This window comes from Colius striatus, chromosome 4 (genome assembly GCF_028858725.1).
Source record: "Colius striatus isolate bColStr4 chromosome 4, bColStr4.1.hap1, whole genome shotgun sequence".
In the NCBI taxonomy this organism is placed as follows: domain Eukaryota; kingdom Metazoa; phylum Chordata; class Aves; order Coliiformes; family Coliidae; genus Colius; species Colius striatus.
The window spans coordinates 42,874,211-42,894,512 of record NC_084762.1 but is presented as its reverse complement, the minus strand read 5'-3'; the positions used below and the strand labels follow the sequence as shown (position 1 = coordinate 42,894,512).

The 20,302-nt window shown below is 37.6% G+C and overlaps 1 protein-coding gene across 1 annotated transcript in view; it reads right to left on the bottom strand.

Annotated features, from left to right (window-relative positions):
• Positions 1-20,302, bottom strand: part of PIEZO2 (piezo type mechanosensitive ion channel component 2) — a 318,044-nt gene that overhangs the window by 18,060 nt on the left and 279,682 nt on the right. Inside the window, exons 36-43 of the mRNA XM_061994704.1 lie at positions 19,329-19,394; positions 15,952-16,118; positions 11,408-11,583; positions 5,299-5,466; positions 3,041-3,433; positions 1,460-1,718; positions 768-950; positions 89-341 (exon numbers count right to left, since the gene is read on the bottom strand). Coding sequence (XP_061850688.1) covers positions 89-341; positions 768-950; positions 1,460-1,718; positions 3,041-3,433; positions 5,299-5,466; positions 11,408-11,583; positions 15,952-16,118; positions 19,329-19,394 — 1,665 coding nt within the window. The remainder of the gene's footprint in view (positions 1-88; positions 342-767; positions 951-1,459; positions 1,719-3,040; positions 3,434-5,298; positions 5,467-11,407; positions 11,584-15,951; positions 16,119-19,328; positions 19,395-20,302) is intronic.

The following is a 20,302-nucleotide window of genomic DNA, read 5'->3' as shown; positions in this document are numbered from 1 at the left end:
CACAGCAACCGGCACAAGGTTTCAGAGGAATGATCATATGGGAAATTAACGTTTACTGTTCAAATCCCAAACATGTCATGACATTTACCTCTCTTAGATCTGTGTGAGGAGAAGCTTGACCTGTGTGAAAGCTGTGATACGCTGCTAGAGCTCTTCCTTCTGATGGCAGTCTGCTGCTCAGGGAAGTGGACATGGATGGACTCCACTGAAGCTGCAAGATTGACAGATTTCAAAGAGGCAGAAGAGTCCCTCCTGCCTCCTGGCAGAGAGAGCTCATCATCAGTATCCTCTTTATTACTGGAGCTGTCCCCTTTCTCGTCTTCATCCCATAATCCATGGCACTAATACAAAAAAGAAGAGAACATTTCATCCTTGTATATCTGTCCCAGCATTTATCACCGGCATTGCTAAGGTCAGTCATGTATTCACAAGGACGAAGACAAATTCATTGTGTTGGGATATTACAGAATTGTAGAATCACTTAGGTTGGAAAAGACCTTTAAGATCATCTGGTCCAACTATAATCCTAACACTGCCAAGCCCACCACTAAACCATGTCTCAAAGCATCACATCTACATGTATTTTAAGTTACTCCAAGGATGGTGACTCCATCACTTCCCTGGGGAGCCTATTCCAACACCCGATAACCCTTTTCAGTGACGAGTTTTTTCCTAATATCCAAATGAGTGATTTGTCTGTATCACGAGTGACTAAAAAAAATTAAAACTAAAAATTAAACGTAAGAAACTACAAGAACTCAAATTACCTTTAAAATGGATCTGTGGAAGAATAAAGCAAGGAGCTGAACAAGATCATAGTGCACATAACCCTCTTTCTTCTCAATGCCAATAATATTGGGTGGATGGTAAGGTTTATCTTTTGTGTAATCCACATATTTATTCCAAGGAAAGAAGCCAAACTGGAAGAAGTACTTGATGACAATAGCCACCTGTTCGGAAGTACAACACACTTGGGTGTTTATAAGCACAGCAGATTTGATAGCCTTGTGACATTAAGAGGGCAGAAATATGACTGGCTTGTCAGTTTTACGAGAAGATACACAAGCATATTTATTGTGACAGAGGAACAAGAGTTCACATTTCCTTGGTAATAAAATCAACCAATATTTACCAATAAATGATGCTCAGTGGAACCTGACATACCACAAGCAGTGTATACTGTCTTGATTACCAGTTTTACAGTTGCTGTTTGCAAATGGTCTGCCCTTGTGAATAACTGTTTTACATGCCAGGAAGGATATTGCTCATTTCAATAAAGACAAACACGAATAAGAGCTTTTCATACCAGAGAAATTGCTGAGGACATTAGCAAATATTTATACTTATGTGAAGGGCCAAATGCCCTGATTATAAAGATCAAAACCAGAAAAGAGACCATGCTAAGCTTAAAATTTAACTTTTCTGTGTTAGACATGGGGTTGCAAAATCAGCAGCATACCTCAGTGTAGACAATGGCTGTCATCCAGAAACGTTTGCTTGGCCGAGGAACAGACAGCATGGCCCAAAGGAATATAAGGATGGGAAGCACCAGAGTTATCACGGAGGCAGAGATCATGTGGTTAAGGATGATCACAAAATAGCATACCATTTCTGACCGGGCCACCAGTGTATTGTACAGGGCATAAATAAGAAGCAATACTCGAGGCTGACCAACATAGAACTTCTCTGACTCCTCCAGCTCATCATCATGAAACATCCTGTGAGCAGCAGAGTACCATAAATGAAATGAGAATTAATTTCTTAAGAGTTGCTCTTTAAATTGTTAGTATTTTTTCATGTCGAAAATGTATGAAATTCACTTGCTGAGTTCAATGGAAAAAAGAAAACAAGAAGATGGGATTTGGTATTGTAATCAGATAGCCTGATTCTAAGCTCAGAAAACAAGAATTTCAGGCAAAATAACTAGAATCACTGTGTTTTTCAATTTACCTTGAGAGTCGGCCTGGCCCAAGAACTTCTAGAACTGCTACTTTCCAACAGTTGCCCAACCAACCTATCTCATGTAAACCACATTGCACTGCTGCAGCCCTGTCTGGATTCATATGTAATTTATCAACACAGACAGTAATTTGGAGAAACTCCAAAGGTTCATCAAGAAATATATGTCATGAACAGTCCTGTAACATCATAAATGCCCTTCAGCATTAGATGTGTCCCATCTTTTCCCCTTTACTTAAGTCAAATAAACATAAGACACAGCAAGAAATAAATCATTGTGTGGCTTTCACATACATTCATCATTCTCTGCTTTTCATAGAGAATGCCCTGGCCTGAGAAGTGATCTCACTGAAAAGCAAAATGACTATGGAAAAACAGAAGACACTGCATCTTCAAGGTCAGAGCTACACAACATCTCTTCAGATGCAGGCAGGCTGGAAAGCTTTTCTATGGTTTAACATTTGGGGAAGTTACCCCCTCGCTGAGTCAAGCTAGAAAGCAGAGAAAGAAGAGCAGTAGCATCATGCCCACCTCAATGCTGTCTGTGCTACTGAGCACAATGTCTAAGAGACAAACTGGGAAGCATCCTATACCCTTACAAAAGTATTTAGCAAGGTGGTCTCTCTACATAACCTTCAGCTCCTATTGCCTTAAACAGAAACTGACAAAGGTCAGAGTTTTCCTTACAGTAATCCAAAATAATTAAAGGAGAAACATTTTCCCAGATAGCCCTGGAGGAAACTTATTTGAAATCATGGCTGCCTGGAGAAGAAAAACCCTCTCACAAGGAATATTTAGAAAGGTCCTTGACCCTGTGACAACTGCAGCACAGAAATCCAATGCTAATTGGAACAATTAGGTAAAGTATTTGGAGAGAAAGCAGAGATTCTTTCCAACATGATTTTAAATTATTTTAGAAGTCTGCAATTAGAACAACTGCACAGGAAACAATCTTCTCTTAAAGCAAACAGTGCAAGGTCTGTATGAGAAACTGTAGGCTAGCTCTGAGACAGAACCTCCAAAGTAATGACAAAACTTCAGAGACTGGGACCAACATTCTTTCCATGTTGAAGGTCCTTACTTGTTCAGAAGCAGCTCACTAGCTGTTAGCTCGTGCGTCAATGGAGGGAGAATTGTATCGTTAAGTTTGTCCATCCGATTGTCGTCTGGGCTCACCATCATGATGCTCTTACCAGCTGAGTCATCTGGGGAGCCAAAGGGAAGGTGTTCAAAGCTGACAGCTTTACTATAGGAAGGTGGAGCTTCTGCATTGCTATCCACAGTGGAGTACAATGGCACATCGGTATCAGGAGTATACACAGCTCCTTCTGAACCCAGGCTATAATCTTCCACCTCGTCTTCATCCAGTCTGGATGTAGAATGAGCTCCCTCCTCTTCATGCTCCCCTTCTACCTCCTCAATGGTTTCTGTGGTTCCCTGACGAGAATAGAGCATGGTAACCTGTGTAGGTTCACTGTTGGGGATGAATAAAGAGAGAGAGTTGAAGCTTACAACGCTCACCACCAAGAAAACTTTATTAATAGTACCTTTATGTAGACAGCTGAGCAACGCCATCACATTCCCAGGCCTTCAAAGTTCATATAATCTGGCAGAAAATATAACACCATGATCTCCTCTTACACAGATGGACCATCTGGGTCCATCTGCCCCCTGATTGACTCACAGTGATTCACTATCTTTTCACACTAGCGAAGGGTAAATTAATATCATTATTAAGAAACACTACACTAACTTTCCAAAAGCAGTTCAAACACTTTCTGACCAGAATCAGGATTTACTATTACATCTATTTAAAGCATGCTCCATCGTGAATGACATGTAGCCATAGGGTTCCTTCTAAATACAGTGCTTTTAACAACCACCATATGGGTGCTTTATACAAATGGAACACGAGCTGCACACACACATTAACTCTGAGTCCAAATAAAAAAAACAAATAAACTGCTAACATGGAGAAATACAACCTAGATGACAAACATCTTCCAGTTACAGAGTATCTTGCTTACCTTTAGATTGCCCTACATTCTTCAGTACAGTCTTCATTTTTTCCTGACCTCCCTGCTTTTCTTCTTTATGTACCTATTTTTGACTGTTCTTATTCACTCTGTTTAGTTCTCTGCTTGTTCACCATATTCTCAGCTTTGCACATTCAGAATCACTTTCTCTCTTAATGCTCTGTGCTCTGCAACAGCCTCAGTTGATGTAAACTCATGCATGACTTGATGACTCCAGATGGGAATCTGGACACCATAATTTAAAAAAAAACCCAACAAATTGGCTTTGCTTTCACCCTTTTAATCTCTCACAAGAATTTGTTCATCTCTCCCCTCAAACATCACTCTTCTTTCTCTTTTCAATCTCCATTTCAGTCCTTCTCCACAGGTCAGAAAATATTGTGGCTATATCAGATCACTTTATTTCTATCAGTCTTTTGATTAGAACATGTAACACTTACTAGGAGGTGTGTTTTGATGACCTACGGTAGCACTCATCCTTGTTAAAATGCACAAAACCATAAATCCCCATAATTTCAAAACTGATTCACACCAAAAAAATTGCAAAACACCTTAAACACTGAAAAGGAATGATCGAATATGCCATAATATTTATAACATTTATAATTGCAGTTGAAACACTATTTCCCAATGTTATATAAACCCCTGGATTTTACTTGCTAAAAAGTGAGAGAATGGATCTGAACACTTATCTCTTGCACTGGATATTAATATTATGGGCTGTCTTTTCATAGCTATTTTTCCTTTCTTGATTCCAACACTTAACAGACTGTAAATCAATGGTAAAGTAATCAAAACATATTTATCAATCTTTCCTTTATGGAGAAAACAAAAAATTGGAAGAGCAGAGTGAACTTTTGCCTATCTTAGTTTCTAAAATTAGACATCTAAGTCCATATTTAGGATAACTGATTAGCCAAGAAACTTCACTTCCAGCTTCCAATTATAATAAGAACATTCATCAAGAAATCAAGACTCTTTTTTAGCTGAATAAATACAGACTTCAGCCTGGTTTTAGACAACCAGGGTAACGTAATTGAATGACTTGTAAAAATACCTTAATTGAGGATGAAAAACAAATCAAACCAAAACAGAATAAGAAGTGCAATAGCAAATGAGTCCTAGGATATGACCCTGACTTTGAACCTGAGAATCGTGCCACAACACAGAAGGGAGTAAAGCTTCCATTAACCATGCAAACCACTCTGTACACCACACATCTGCAAACACAAATTTTATGTACACTGCAGTAAGTACAATGGAAAGGGTAAATGAGTGAACAAAGCATGCATGAGTTAAGCACCTTGACACTATACTGCCACTGTCAGCTGATGAGGAGGACATATCCATGCTCTGCATTTTACGAAGCCTAGGTCGAGCACGCTCACTTGTTTTAGGAACAGTGTCTGGTCCATCTAAATCATCAAGTGTTGACTGCCTTGAGAACAGCATGGTTGCTTCAGTGTAGCAGCTAGCAGCGCAAACAGTTACAAAGATAGTGTTAAATACAAATGATATTACTATACACATGGTTCAGTAAACAAATATGCTCGCCATGCAGCAAAACACTGACACAGAGAAAAAAGGTTCAGAGAGAAGATAAGGATTTGTTTACAGTCACCGTTTCTATGCACAGATTGTTCATGGCCATGTTCAAATGGTGGCTACAGAAAGCTAACAGCTAATCTATTCACTATTTGGAGAGACACAATGATCTACATGCTTCCCAGGGGCAACAACTTACATATGTGAGGAGGTTTCATTTTCTTTGTTCCCCTCTGAAATTTCCAAATTCCACAAAATGTTTTGGGAAGTTACCTCCTCTGTACAAACTCTGTTTTATTAATGATATGCTGTGCTGAACTTTTTTTACACAAGTACAAGCCAATTTCCTAAAAGAGCCCTTGAAACTGAATAAGCTCATATTCCGCAAATAGAAAAAATATCTGTCAGACATTGGCTAATCCTCTTTCCAAACCAAAGAGCCAAATCGGATATGTTACTTAGCCAGTAGATACATGCCAAATATAACCTGCTGTGCACAGGATGGCTTTTTATTTTGATGTTTAGTAGTAAGCCTTGATGATTCTTTCTAGAAGATTTATTTCAATTGCAACTTAAAAACTTGGTAACATGCACATTTCAAAAGAACAAACAGATATAATAAACCCTTATCTCCTTTCACATATCAAATATGACAGGACATGTGAGGCGTACACCATACGTTGAGCATTTATGTGTTACTGGAGAAAAGAAGAATTGGATGAGTTACAAGAAAGAAAGTACATAATTAAATACAAGCATATAGAAACAGGAAAGAAGCAAACACATTAATGACATATGGTAGGTAAAAGAATTACTTATTCTGGAAAAATCTTTGAAAAACAGATGTCTATGAAGTAAGTTGAGGGATCTGGTGCTTTAACACTTGTAGTGACCTGTCTTGAGTCTCAAATTGAATAAGAGAAAAAAGGACCCCAAAATGCAGGATGTACACTCTACTTTTCTTATTTTAAGCCTATCTGTATTACACCTGAGTAGCAGAAGCAGCAGGAGATTTGCTTCCTTGGCACACATCATATTTGTCCAAGGGCACAGAGAAATCAGAAAGAGATCAGAAGGGATGTGCAATGGCATTTTTTGTGCTAACTTTGGTCTTGCAAGACTGAAGGAAATAAAACAATCTGCTGGTATCAAGTGACACTTTAAAATTATTAAGGAAACCATTAAATACTGTGAGCGAAGAAGCAGTTATTCTTTGGCCTACACTCACAGATGGTCTCTTTTGACAGAATGGGCTGAGGCTGAAAGCATACTTTAAACAGAAGAAAAGTTTCACCAAGATACCAAAGGTATAATGAAATAACTTCCTTAAAATACAGTGTTAAATGCAGGGGCACCTCTGAACTGCCAGTTCATTTACTCAAGATACATTACAAGTGACTTCATTATTTCTGTATGCAAGCAAAAGCACACAAGCATCCTCGAGATAAAACCTGCAAGGTGCAGCGTTTTGATGAAGCAGCAAATACTGCTTCCCATAGGAACAGCAGATCCAGCCTAGGGATCTGATTCAGTAACATGGAAATCAGTCGAAGCTCCTTGTTACTGACTCCAGGGCATCATAAGGGAGGTAGTTTCCTTTTGCATATACACCTGTTGAGTACAGCCAGGCTGTTGTACTAGCAGTGAGGTTTTGGTGCTAAAATATAGGGAGATGGCACCAAGTAGATTATTTTTGCAATTGCCTTCTGTCTGTGTGCTACAGTGTTATCCACATGCTATTTTACATCTCTAGGGCTGAGTTTATTCTCTTCATGAGCAACACCTCTTAGTTAGGTGTCAAAATATTTTAAATGCAGGCATAGTTCAAAAGTAACCTTCCAAGGGACTTAAGCAGAGCAGCTGTTGAAATCAAAGTAGTACGTGCCTGTTCATCAATTTTCAATAAGAAACATATCATCTGCCCTTTAAAACACCTAAATTCTGACCTGGGTCCCCCAGAAAAATTGAATGAAAAACCATCTATTAATATCAATAGATAAAAACATTTGCATATACAAAGTCCCTTCAATAATTTGGATTAAAGCTGTTTTATATGAAGGATGAATCATCAGAACACTGGTGCAGCTGCTCCGTATCCTTGAATGTGAAGAGATATGTATGAGATGACACTTGTAGCAAGGTCTGTATATTCTTATGCACTTCTTTAGGAACATGCTACTGAACATGGAGGAAATGAGAACACCAACAAAGTGGAAAGATTTACACTTGGCAAATCTGATATTGACTGAGTCATTGACTGTCACATAAACTTAATCCAAGCATATCTTCCCAAGTGACTATTCAAATTTGTGTCCTTGAAGACCTTGAAAAGCATTAGCTTCTTGAAATCATTCAAGGACTATGTATTTTAAATTGAATTGTTCATTAAAAGCCCTGAGATCAAGCTTTTTATATAAAGCTGATCAAATATCCATTTCAAATGGGTATATATATAGCAGAGATGGTTTTATCTTCAGTGGGCATTTTCTTACTTTATGACTTCCTTTTTTGCTAAACAAATTTAGCCTCACAGAGAGTTTATTAGTTTAAGTGACTTACAAATTCAAATTTACCTGTTTGTTTGTTTGTTTTTTCTCTGTTAATGGGCTAGTTATTGGCTGGCATTACCTTTATGAACTGCTGCACTCCCCATACCTGCAAGCAAAGATCCCAAACATTTCCTGACATTCATGCTCCTAAATCAGACCCAGATCCAGACTCAAACCCAAACAGGGACTTTCTTTTCATCCTTTCTCCTGTCTCACATGGCAAATGTTACTTCTCCAGTATTTCCTCCCTCAAGTCCTATTCTCCCACCTTGTGAGTGAAGCACAGATGAAAAATGGTGTCTGTAAACACCCTGACTCACTCTTACAGGGCTCTGACCTGCAGCTTCTATAAAAGCCTGCATGCAAGTAGAGTTGGGAACTGAATATGTTATATCTGTGATGGACAAAAATTAATACAAACTGAACTAGAAACAAAACCTTGGATATCCAGAAATCTGACTTAGGACCATTATCTAGCTGCTTCCCTAATTGTAGGCAAAGTCCCATAAAGGCTGTGAACTGGTTTTAGTAACTTCCCAACCATGATACTGAAATTTATAAGCTGTTAACCTAATAAGCAGTTCATCAGTCAAATGGAAACAAACAGCAGTGAATGTTCTACCACGTCAGCTCCTGATCCTTTCTGGTGCTGCTCCTAAAAGTACTTGTTCCGGGTCAACACCAGACTCTTCTCCTCCTTGTCTATATGAACTTTGCAGTTGCCTTTATGATACATGAGTGTTTACAATTGAGAACCCATTACATTATGAATACTTCATTACATCTCTAGCTACTGTATAGAAAAATGACTGTGAATACATGACAGTCCTAGTAGAAGAGAAAATCCTACAAATGATACTCTGCAAAACTTCTTTTAAAGCTTTATCTAGGGTAAGAACAATACCCTTGGATAGGATATAAAGGGCTCAGCCCTGAAGTGCACAAGAAATGTATGGTTCCTGAAACAGCTCAGGATGGTCATTCTCTCTAGAAATCCAGTGTTTAGAGCACAGAGCAGATGCCTACAGTAATTCTTGTCCTGAATACTGAGGAATACGTATTATTGTAATGGAACAACTTCTGTGCTTCTGCAGCACCGTGTGCTTCCAGTCATGCCCATCTTGTTCATGGCTTAAAGTCCACTATAGAATTCTTTGTAAGGCATCAAAAGGATAACCAGAAAGGTGGTTAGAAACCTTCTGCCCCTTCCCAAAAGTTTTCCACTGCAATCCTAGATCAATGATCATAGGGATGCTTTAAGTTTAATTACGTGCTTTTACATTTACTGGAAATTACTTTGAAATGTAAAATGCCACCTTCTCTTGTTTAGACAATTGAAAAAAAAAAAGGTATTTCAATAATAAGTTTAAACCATTTCACATTTCTGAAGCTCATCGGTACTTTTTTAATCCCAGCAGGAGACATGCAAGGGTACCCAAATAAACAGATGTCATCATTCATTCAAAAGACTAATTTTTACTTCCTCTAATTACAAGTTGTTATTATCATAGGAGATGTATACAATTTGTATATACTATCAGTTCAAGAATATATGATTGTTCATGACCAAAAAGAGAATTTGAGATTAGATAAATCAGTCATAATACTGCCTTCTCTCTTCCTTTGTTGATAGATTCTGTGTCATCTTATGAGGAAACAGAGATGACAGCAACATGTGAAAGATTTAAGTTTTTCTGTTGCAAAGCAGCTTGATGGACTCACTGAATTCTCTGAGTTTGAAAAGAGATTTTAAATGTTTAGTTCTGCTTAAAACAACAAATGAATAGTTATTCTGAAAAAAAAGACCTAAGTGGAGCTCAACATTGGATACCATCTCATTGACAAGGCAGAAGAAATTAAAATCACGAGATTTGGCTTTCTTTTCTTGGAAATTTGGAATTGTCTTCCCTTTTGAACTGTCTTTACTTTTCTTCTTGTTAAAGTTCTTGCTAACATGGTTGTATAATAATGATAACTTCTACCTATAGCAAGCAGACCAAAAAATATTTTCTGAAAGCAGGATGACAGATATTACTATTCTTTCTTTAGATGGGACTGAACTTTGTGGAGTTAGATTCTGCCCTGCAGATATCCAAGTCTCTCAAAATGATCTGGTAATAGAATTTAGCTTTACATTTTTCTCACATCGTCTGACTCCTGTAAAACTTTGAGGCAAAACATAAATGTGTTGCTTAGTTGGGTACCTAACCACCAAGAAAGATTTGCTTGGGTTTCATGTTTTTACTGGAGTGAACCTCTCAAAGGCCAGTGCTCACACTGGGGAGCAATTTGTGACTATTTTGATGAAGCATAGTGCTCACAGGCACTCTCTTACACTTGCTTTTCAATAACATCAGAAAGGAAGACAAGCCCTCATTATTTTCAGTCTGCTAACATCTACCCATATGTCATTAGTAAAAGCTAAGCATAAATTTATTGTACACAGAAGCTACCGAGTTTGCTGGGAGTATCAAACACAATATAATACTGCCACACCTCACAGAAGAACTGAGGACATCAGAATGCAATGGATTATGAAACAGCTTGATTTCCAAAGCCCTCTCTTCTCCCTCTCACGTTGGGCAATTTCTGTAGCCTTTTAAAAGTCAAAACCACCAGGGACACAGTGAGAACAGGCTGTCTCTGTAAAAGCAGGAAGTGAATGTGTGTGCCTCTGTATGTGTGAAGCAACAGGAGTGTTCAATAATTTTGGCAACAGACTTGATGGCATTAGTCTTCAGAAAAGAATGAGGAAGGTGGTTTTCCTGAACTAGTATGAGTCCACTAAGTGTGTAGCTCTGCTGGACTATAATCATAGCAGTTCAGAAATCAGGCTCTTCGGATGATCAGGGGATTTTGTTGTATCAAATCTAGAATCTCTCTCAATGCAAAGAGTTTTTTGATTTGTGGGTAACAGACAGCAATTTATTTTACAATGACAAAATATTCACAATGAATGACTGTTCTCTAAACTCTACACCTGAATTCTTAAAACAGTATTCCATCAGCATCCTCAGTAGACTCTTACTTTCCATTACTTTTTACAAGATCAGAACCCTTGTCAATAACTCCTAATTCTAGAAGAAACAGAAAGCAGTTGGGTAGTCATGCAGTGGAAAGGGAGCTAAGGCAACAACTGAGTCCACCGTTATGAAGTAATACTAACATACAGCAGAGTTTTTGCTATTAAAATTATATGAATAAATCAATAAGATGATTCAACATTGATTAGAAATGTCATCAGTACTTAGACATTACCTAAAATTACATCTACTGCAGGATCCCTCTATCCTCCACAAAATAAATTTAAATCAATACCTGGAGATACTGTCACGAGAAGCTGCTGAATCTAAACTGTCCATTCGTTCAGATGCGTGCAAACCAGAAGCTTGATCTGGATTTTTATCAATTGAGTCCAGTCCTGACTCCTTAGAGAGTTTCAACATGTGGTTCTGGTAATACATGTGGATGCTCTCCCGTGTTGGAACGTTTCCCTGTGGAAGAAAATAGAGGTGGAGGTAGATGGCTGGGGGGGAAGGTGTTTTCTTCAAGGAACTTATTGCTTCTGCCATTTGGCAAGGAACAGATTAAGAACTGTGCAAAGAGCTTCCTATTAAATAATAACCTCACACTAGTATTTCCTTTTCAAAGTCCAGGTCAGATTCTGATTTATTACCATGGCAAAAAGGACTGGGTTTTCAAGCAAAATCAGAGCAATGCAAGGGATTTCAGGCTACATACAGCCAACTCGGCCCATTTCTCAACCTGTAGTCTTGCAAACCTGGAGATATTTATCTTAGATAGTTTGGCTGACTCTAAGAACAATCATTTGTCTTATTAGCCATCAGTAGCAACTTTTTTAAACAGAAAGAAGAGAAACAACTCGTGTACAAACTGATCCAGATTTTCATTAGTGTCCCAGAATAAGAATTTATTGATGAGGCATGGATACAGACCTTTAGTCTTTCTCTGTGACTTCAAGATCTAGTAAGTTTATGAAAGGATGGTTTTATTAACTGACAGCTCGGATCTGGGCACGGAATCAAGTCCTTCTGGCTATGATATTGCAATTATAATTCTAAAGATGTGTCATAATAAAACTGAAAATTGCATAGTCTGTTCTTAGACAGAAACACATCCAACTCATTCCCTAGCAGTTACATTGACTTCAGAAGATACTCCAAAAGAGAAGACTGCTATTCTTGAACAGTCATTTTTCTAACTTATAATGAAGCCCTATGTAAGGACCTTTTCCATCTAAAATAATAAAAGTAGTATAAAATAGTGCCTGTATTTCCCTTACTAATATTATTAGTTACTATTATTTCAACTCTGGTCCTCTACACTGTCTCAAATCTAAAAATTATGAAAATCTGATTTTTTTTTCAAAATATAATCTTAAGAACAAAATCTGAAACTCAACTTTCTAATTAGGCTTGTTTGTATACAGGCTGGGTTGCTTCTGCAGTAATAAATGCTTGCACCATTTTGACAGCCTGCCTCTGAAATTATGGCACACACTACATCCTAGACTAACTGTAGGCCTGCAATAAAGGACAAGAGCCCTGACAGTAAAAATACCCTACAACTGATGGAGGATTCAATTCTAAGCTGGAAGGAACTAAATATATGAAGTTATCTGTCTCCAACTCCACATGGAACAAAGAAACATGTCACCATGATAGCTGCAGCGAGAGTCTCCTTTTTTGGACAGAAATGACAGGCATGGAGCTGTTGCAGAGACTTGGGAATGCTATGGAAGAATTGATGATTCTGATGATCATAGGTACCAATGTTTCATAGGAAAGATCCTAGAAAAAAATCTGAAGCTATTGATGAGAGTGAAATTCATTGAAGGGCCCCTAGTACCAGAAGATTTAGAATTTAAGCAAGATATATCAGTCTAATTGAAGGACACATGGACTTTAATGTAGCCAAAATAGCATCAAGTTGCTGAGAGTATGAAATTTAAATAAATAAATTTTAAAAAACCCCATTTATTTGGAACAAAGAATAGGAAAAACTAAATGAAGCTGAGGTGAGAAGTAGCAAAGTGTATCACTACAGTGCTGTACTATCACACTACAAATTTTATAGAAAGATAGCTTGAGAAAAAGGTGCTATGGGTCAAAAACCATAAAGTATAACAAAATAAGTAAATTTACTGTTCCCAGGATTATCACAGTTTCTGTGTGTGTACTTGAGCTAATTAATATTGGAAAACTTATAGCATGAAGGCTTGATTTTTGACCATCAAACCATGAGTGCGTTACTGCCTGCTAAATATTAAGGAAGATTACAGAATTTATCACTGGAATAATAACAAACAGTAATTCAAGTTAATTTTAAATTACATGAAAGATCCTGCATGCATGCATGCACATGCACATACAAGTCATTAGAGTTGAAAAGATCAGGAGGATAAAGCAAGAAAACATCCTCCAAGAAGTGAATGATACTGAACTTTCTAGAGTTAAATGTAAAATTAACCAAACCAGACCAAAAGAATAACTGAAGAATAACTTGCGAAAATGAGAAAATCCTCTTGACCAAAAACATCTTCACAAATATTGTAAGAATCAGCTGCAACAAAGCCAGAGTATCAACAGTTGATCAAGGCATAAAGAAATCTAAGGGAGTTACAGCAATAAGACAAGGAAAGACTGCATGTTTTTGCACCCTTTTTGCTTAAAAAAAAAAGTCAGTGTGATAACTTGAATCCCAGAAAATGAATGGAGTAATTATATTAAAAAAGACAAGTCTGATGGAAGGTGCTCACCCAAGAGCTCTACAGGAACCAATGGATGAAACAATGCCAGGGAAAGAGAAGGTAATACCAATCCTTAAATCCTGGTTTCAAGAGTGATCCTGAGTGATATTTGCAGGAAATTCAGCAGTTGTGAAATAAAGCAGGCTACATCTATCTCTTATATTTATCCTCCATTGAAAGATGAGAGGCAAAGGGCATAAGCAAATATTTTTTCTTTACAAAGGAAGAAGGTTATTGAATGTTTCCTCATGGAATTTTAATGTCCAGCATATTAAGAAATATGTCTGTGTGAGGAGAAAAATAACTACGTGATAAAGTTTGCAAATGAAAAAAAAATATCTGGGATTTTGAAGTGTAAACTTGATTGAAGTACTACTAAATAACTTGATAAAACTGAAGGACTTGGTAAAAAATGGCAAGAAATGTAATGAGAAAAATAACCTAAACTGTATATACATAATGACAGGCTTTATGTCAGCTTTTGGTGGCCTTAAAGGTCTTGTTCTCAGAGCTTATAGTTCCCTGAAAATAGGCAGTATTCACCAAAATTCAAAGGAGCTTGACATTTAGATCTTAGTAGGAAAGCAAAAGAAAACACATCATACTCATGTATAAAAGCATGATTCACCCACACCTTGAAAACAGTGTGTAGTTCTGGTCATCCTGTCATATTAAAGGTCACATTAAAACTGGAAATTGTATGAAAAAAAGGCAATAAAGAAGATCAGAGGCAGTGGATGGATTCCATGTGAAGACAGGCTTAAAAAAAAAGGACTTTTTAACTTGGAAGAGATTGACTGAGGAGAGGACTCCATGCAAATTTATACAATAAAGAATAGTAGAAGAAAATGGAATACATCTCTGAGCTACAGGAGAGCCCAGAATGATCAGTAAGTGTGTTAAAATGAACAAGAGGAAGCACTCTTAAATACATCATATGGAATGGCACCACAGAACTCCACATTCCAGGATCTCCTGGAAGCCAACAGTAAAAACAGGTTTTAAAGGGATTAGCTAAACTTCAAGAATATAGATTTCTATATCTATTTCTATTTCTGGTACTATTCAATATAATGATCCAGATGTAATTTCTGGTTTAGGGTGCCCTAAACCATCCATTGCCATAAAGTGGGACATATTCCAAAGAAGGATTTACTTTGAATATGCCACAACTCTTTTACTGTGGTTTTATTTATTTATTTATTTTCTATTAATATTATCTGTTTACTTCTGGACACCTTGAGGGACATAACAACAACTAAACACTAACACTGAACCAGCCCTCTCTATGTGCACAGTGCCTCCTGGCCAGACTGTGCCAGCAGATGTCAACAGCGCTGGGCAATATGAGGGGCGTTATCAAGGACAAGAGTACTAATGTGCTGTTGACCTTTTCAACCTGTTAATCTCTGATACAGTCTGCAGCTTTTGGCAAAAAACGGAAAGAACTAAAAACGAGGCTTCTATGCCAGGATCCAAAAACAGTTGAGTAGCTAGTGACATATCTGAAAATACCTGTGCTTAAAATGAGAGCTTTATCCATCTTCAAGGTATCACCTACTTGCATTTTGAAGACCCAAATACATTTCCAGTTACACTATCAACATTAATCTTTGATAACAATGGGTTTTACTAATATATAACTAATTTGTGGAGAACTAGTGGCTTCATGAGGAGTGAAGAAAATCATGCCTGCATGTTGTCAGTCATTTCCAAGACAAATTGGTCTACAAAAAGACCGAATTATGCAAACTGACCTAGTTTTTGAGCTGTTTAAAATGCTATGCCTTCTCCTCTCTATTTGAATCTATCCTGTCCTCTCAGATCCACACTTATATCCATCTCTCAAATAATTACTTCTCCAGTAATTTGTTTTGTGTCCAGATAATAATATATTCTGGTTTATAAATATATATCTATATTTATAAAACAGCAAGCAGTAAGACAGTCCAAACCTAGTCTTAAAATGTATGTATAAGTGAGATTTTTATAATCTTTTGCCTTAACACAATGATCTGAAAGGACAACTTTTCATTTTTCACTGAGCTGGAAATAGCATTAGCAGACAAAAAAAGACCAAAGGTGCTATTACCTTCTTAATCTCCCTGGTCAGCATACAGCGCTCAATTCTTAGTACGGTGGAGATATCGATGTGTTCTCTTGAGATGGAATTAAGCCAAGCTGTAAAACTGTCTAGTGTTGCGAGGAAAAGGACCCAAGTGAACTTCAAGATATTAAATATCCTCTTGATGATGTTGTCTAAAGGAGAGGAAAAGCAGCAGGGAGTTAATGAATGTAAATATGTTTCATTGTGTTTCTGCTTGGAGTTAGATTAATTTTTCTTTTACTGTTAATAATGCAGGCTGCAAAACTGTTCTAGTAAGGGATCTCTGAAGATGGCTGGAGGCCTTTTGGCTGTCTGGGCCATTTTCCTGTCCATATGTCTAGGCTTATCTGGAATCCCTTTTCCACCCTGTAACTCCCTACTCCTGCAATCACTAGTCATATAAACAGTCCTGAGATCCTGTATCCACAGGTCTACAAAACGAAATCCAAAGTTTTGAGTATCTCCTGAGAGCTATTCAGCATCCCTATCTCCAGTGATCTCAATAGTTGCTCAGCTAGTGTGTTGAACTTCTCAACTGTCTATGTACATGTGTGTGTTTCTCTTTGCGAAAAGTTTGCCTTTTGTGCTTGAAATTTGCTTAGCAGAGTTTTAAAGTCTAACTTGCCTAAACAGTTTTTTGAATCTCTCCCAGTTTTCCAACCACATAAACACAACTCTGTATTTACTGTTTCCAAAGCCTCTCTTTTTAAAAACAGGCTCCATTGTGATCTCAGATCAACTATCCCAACTAGGACAAATCATATAAATCACTTATACAACACTATGATTGCACTATTTTGCCAAAACGGTATAATTTCCCATGAGGAGGGCTTATGGGCTTATACCAACAACTGTAGCTTAATTTTGCACAACACAGCTGTCTCAACTTAATGTCTCATTTTAGTAGCTCCTTTAGCATGACAAACTGCGTTTCTCACACAAAAATCAGCACTTTCAGATTATTTTTCTTTCACTCACAAACAAACACACCACACTACAGTTCACACATAGTTTCCAACCAGCCAGTTCCAGAGCTAGAACTGCAACTTGCATTGCAGTTTTTAGATTGCAAATCCCAGAACATTAGCTATATAGATCAATATTAAAGCAACCAGACTAAGAAACAACAGCAAACTGCCAATCCATGCATTAAAGCATGATGCTTTCAACAATCTCACTTCTTAGCTGTGCCACAAGATGGCATGAAAAACTTTGTGGAGTGCACGTTCTCTCCTTATGAAGAATACAATGGTGAAGCTATAATAAAGCAAAAATTTCCTATAGATGAACATACCCATGTCTCTGGGTATGCAGGCTGGGTTGTATGTGCATACATGTGGAGAGAAATTAAGGAAAAAAACCCCAGTGGTACATTCCTGCAAGGTGGATGCTGAAATGGCAGAATGTACCATTTACCTGAGCAATGTCATGGAACTAGTCGGGTATCTCTGAATGTAAGAGCAGTTAGTCCCCTTCACATGGTCACAGAACTATTTCCATAATATTTTTCCCTTTTTTTCAGGCTTCTTTTATGCCATTAAGAATTAAAAATATTTTATGATTTATCTACTTAAATTTTATTCATTCATATTTCAATGAGCAGGTCTTGAAGCTAAGGAAATTTTGCCATTGCAAATGAAAATGTAAGTCTGTTTCTACTTCAGCAAGCACCCATTTCCTTTGAATTCCAGACAATATCACAAATAGGTTAAAGGAAAGCATAGCACTTGTACACAAAATATACATAACACATACAAATCTTCTTTTTCAACCCCAACTCTCCCTCTCTAATAGAATCATAGAATTGTAGGGGTTGGAAGGGACCTTTAGAGATCATCTAGTCCAACCCCCCTGCTAAAGCAGGTTCACCTAGATCAGGTCACATAGGAACATGTCCAGGAGGATCTTGAAGACCTCCAAGGAAGGAGACTCCACAACCCCTCTGGGCAGCCTGTGCCAGGGCTCCGTCACTCTCACGGTGAAATAGTTTTTTCTTATGTTTAAGTGGAACTTTTTGTGTTCCCGCTTCATCTCATTACCCCTTGTCCTGTTACTATCTACTATAGAAAAGAGGGATGTCCCAACCTCCTGACACCCACCATTTAGATATTTATAAATGTTAATAAGATCACCCCTCAGTCTCCTGTTCTCCAGACTAAACAGCTTGATTTCTAGTACTGACAGATCTCAGGTTAATATTATCTTTACTATTGACCACGATTGTCATGCTATAGTCTCACCACAGTGCTTTGCCAAGCACTTCCATTCTAATCTGAAAGGCTGTTTTTATCTCCGGGATGAAGGTGATTTAGTATACATTTTTAATGATGTTGTAGCTGTTCCGGCAGCTTTGCTGTTCTCCAAAACTTTAAAAAATAATCTTTTGAGGATTGATTGCATCTAAACATCTTTAAAATGGAAATGAACACTAATTTTCTTCAGAGACTGTTACCCCATCTTAAAGGGTCAAATTCAGAGAAGGCTTCTCTCTTCTCTCACAGCATGACACGGGATTTCATCTAATGGTAATAACGGTAATAACGGTTCATTAACAATTACCATGTAATTTTTCCAGTCAACTTCTTTAAGAAATTTTTCCTATGAACGTTCAAAGTATTTCAATGAAAAAATGAAACACCTTAAGTTGTAAAGTCTATTACCTCGTGGCTCACTTTGGAATGCAATTCTAACAGGAACTGTGGGAATCCATTTTAAATAGAGAAGAAAAATAGCTTTTGAAGACAAAGACTCACTCAAAGGAAGCCATAATAAAGACTTACTTAAGAGGAGTTTGTTTTCTTCTTTTTGTACAGTTAGAAACAAAGAGTCAAGCTTAGATTTATGATCTGTTACACTTTTTGCATGAAAATTTTTAATATGCACAAGATCTAGTAAACTACTGACATTTCTTTTGTTGTGCAGAGCACCCTTAAGTCTGATTATTAATGAGAATGGATAACACCAGGAAAATCTCATTCTTTTAGAGGAGAATGCACCTTGCTGAATGGATGAGTAGACAGATAAAAACATTATATTAACCTTTATAAAACACACTGAAAAAACACAATGGAGGTTTAACACAGGGATGTATGCAATCAGGACTGGAAGCTCATCTTAGACGTAAGTTGTTCTACAAGTAAAATGTACAGCAAGTGATCAAGTTTGAGTCTATAGATGTATTTACTGAAATGCGTAGAGAATAAGTGCAGTAGCTAATAGTCCAGGAGTAGAAGTTTCTGTGCTCAAGACTTGTAAATCTAGCAAGTGAAAATCTGAAAGTAGTTAGGATGGTGATATGCTGCTTATACCACCAGATACAGCTGCATTGTAACAGCAGAGAAACTCTCTTTCTGCTTTCATACCCGGTCCATCAGATTTCTTTTTGACAGGTTCCTCTTCACTGTCTTCACAGTCTGCATCAGTACCACCTATTGAAAACAACGAGTGAAACAGTGAGTACTACACGACAGAAGTGCAGGTGTAAGTGCCACTCAAGCCAGAAATCGCTACAGTTACTAAGAAGTACTCACATCTACCAGAAAACATTTCCATTTCTAAAGAACTCAAGTAAGGGGACAAACCTGTCAGTGAAGGTGTTGGATGGATGGATGACCCCCCTTCTCTTGTAATTTTCAGTGGCATTTTCTTATTAGATAGGCTGCTGAGCAAGATCATCTGGTAGGGTAAACCCAGCCAATTTCTCACTCACTCCACCCTCAGCAACCTCATGCCTTCTGTTGATTTCCACTTCATTTATCCAGCTTGTGCAAAGAGCAACCTGATCAGTGCTCTGATCTCCTGCTTTTGACCCAGCAAATAGCTGCAGCTCCAGCTTCAACAGGAGACAATTATAAAGCTCCCTCTTTTCAACAAGTGAAGATGCCAGAAGTGGAACTGATGCAGCCTGAATAGGTGCCCCTCTTCTCCACCTAGTACTGACTAGAGAAGCATCTTAATTTCTGTTTTCTTATTTAAAAAGGGAGTGAAAGATGGATAAGATCATTTAGAAGCTGGGTTTTTTTTTTGAAGGCATGAATGATTCTACAGTGTTGGTACGTCCATTATCATTTGTATGTTTCCTTTTTGCTACCTGCTGAATTCATCCTGAATTTAAGGTTCATGGATATTTGGGTTTCTGAGTAAGCATGGAAAGTGAAAAACCTTTCTTGATATTCCTACTCACGTATTAACTCAACTGTCTTTAGGGAACAATACAGGAATTGTGGCAAAAAGAATACTATGTGTCTATTTTACAGAATTTTTCTTACAGCTCTACTTGAACTACAGTTCCTCGAGAACTTTCTCATGAAATAATTCTTCAACACAAACGCAAGTC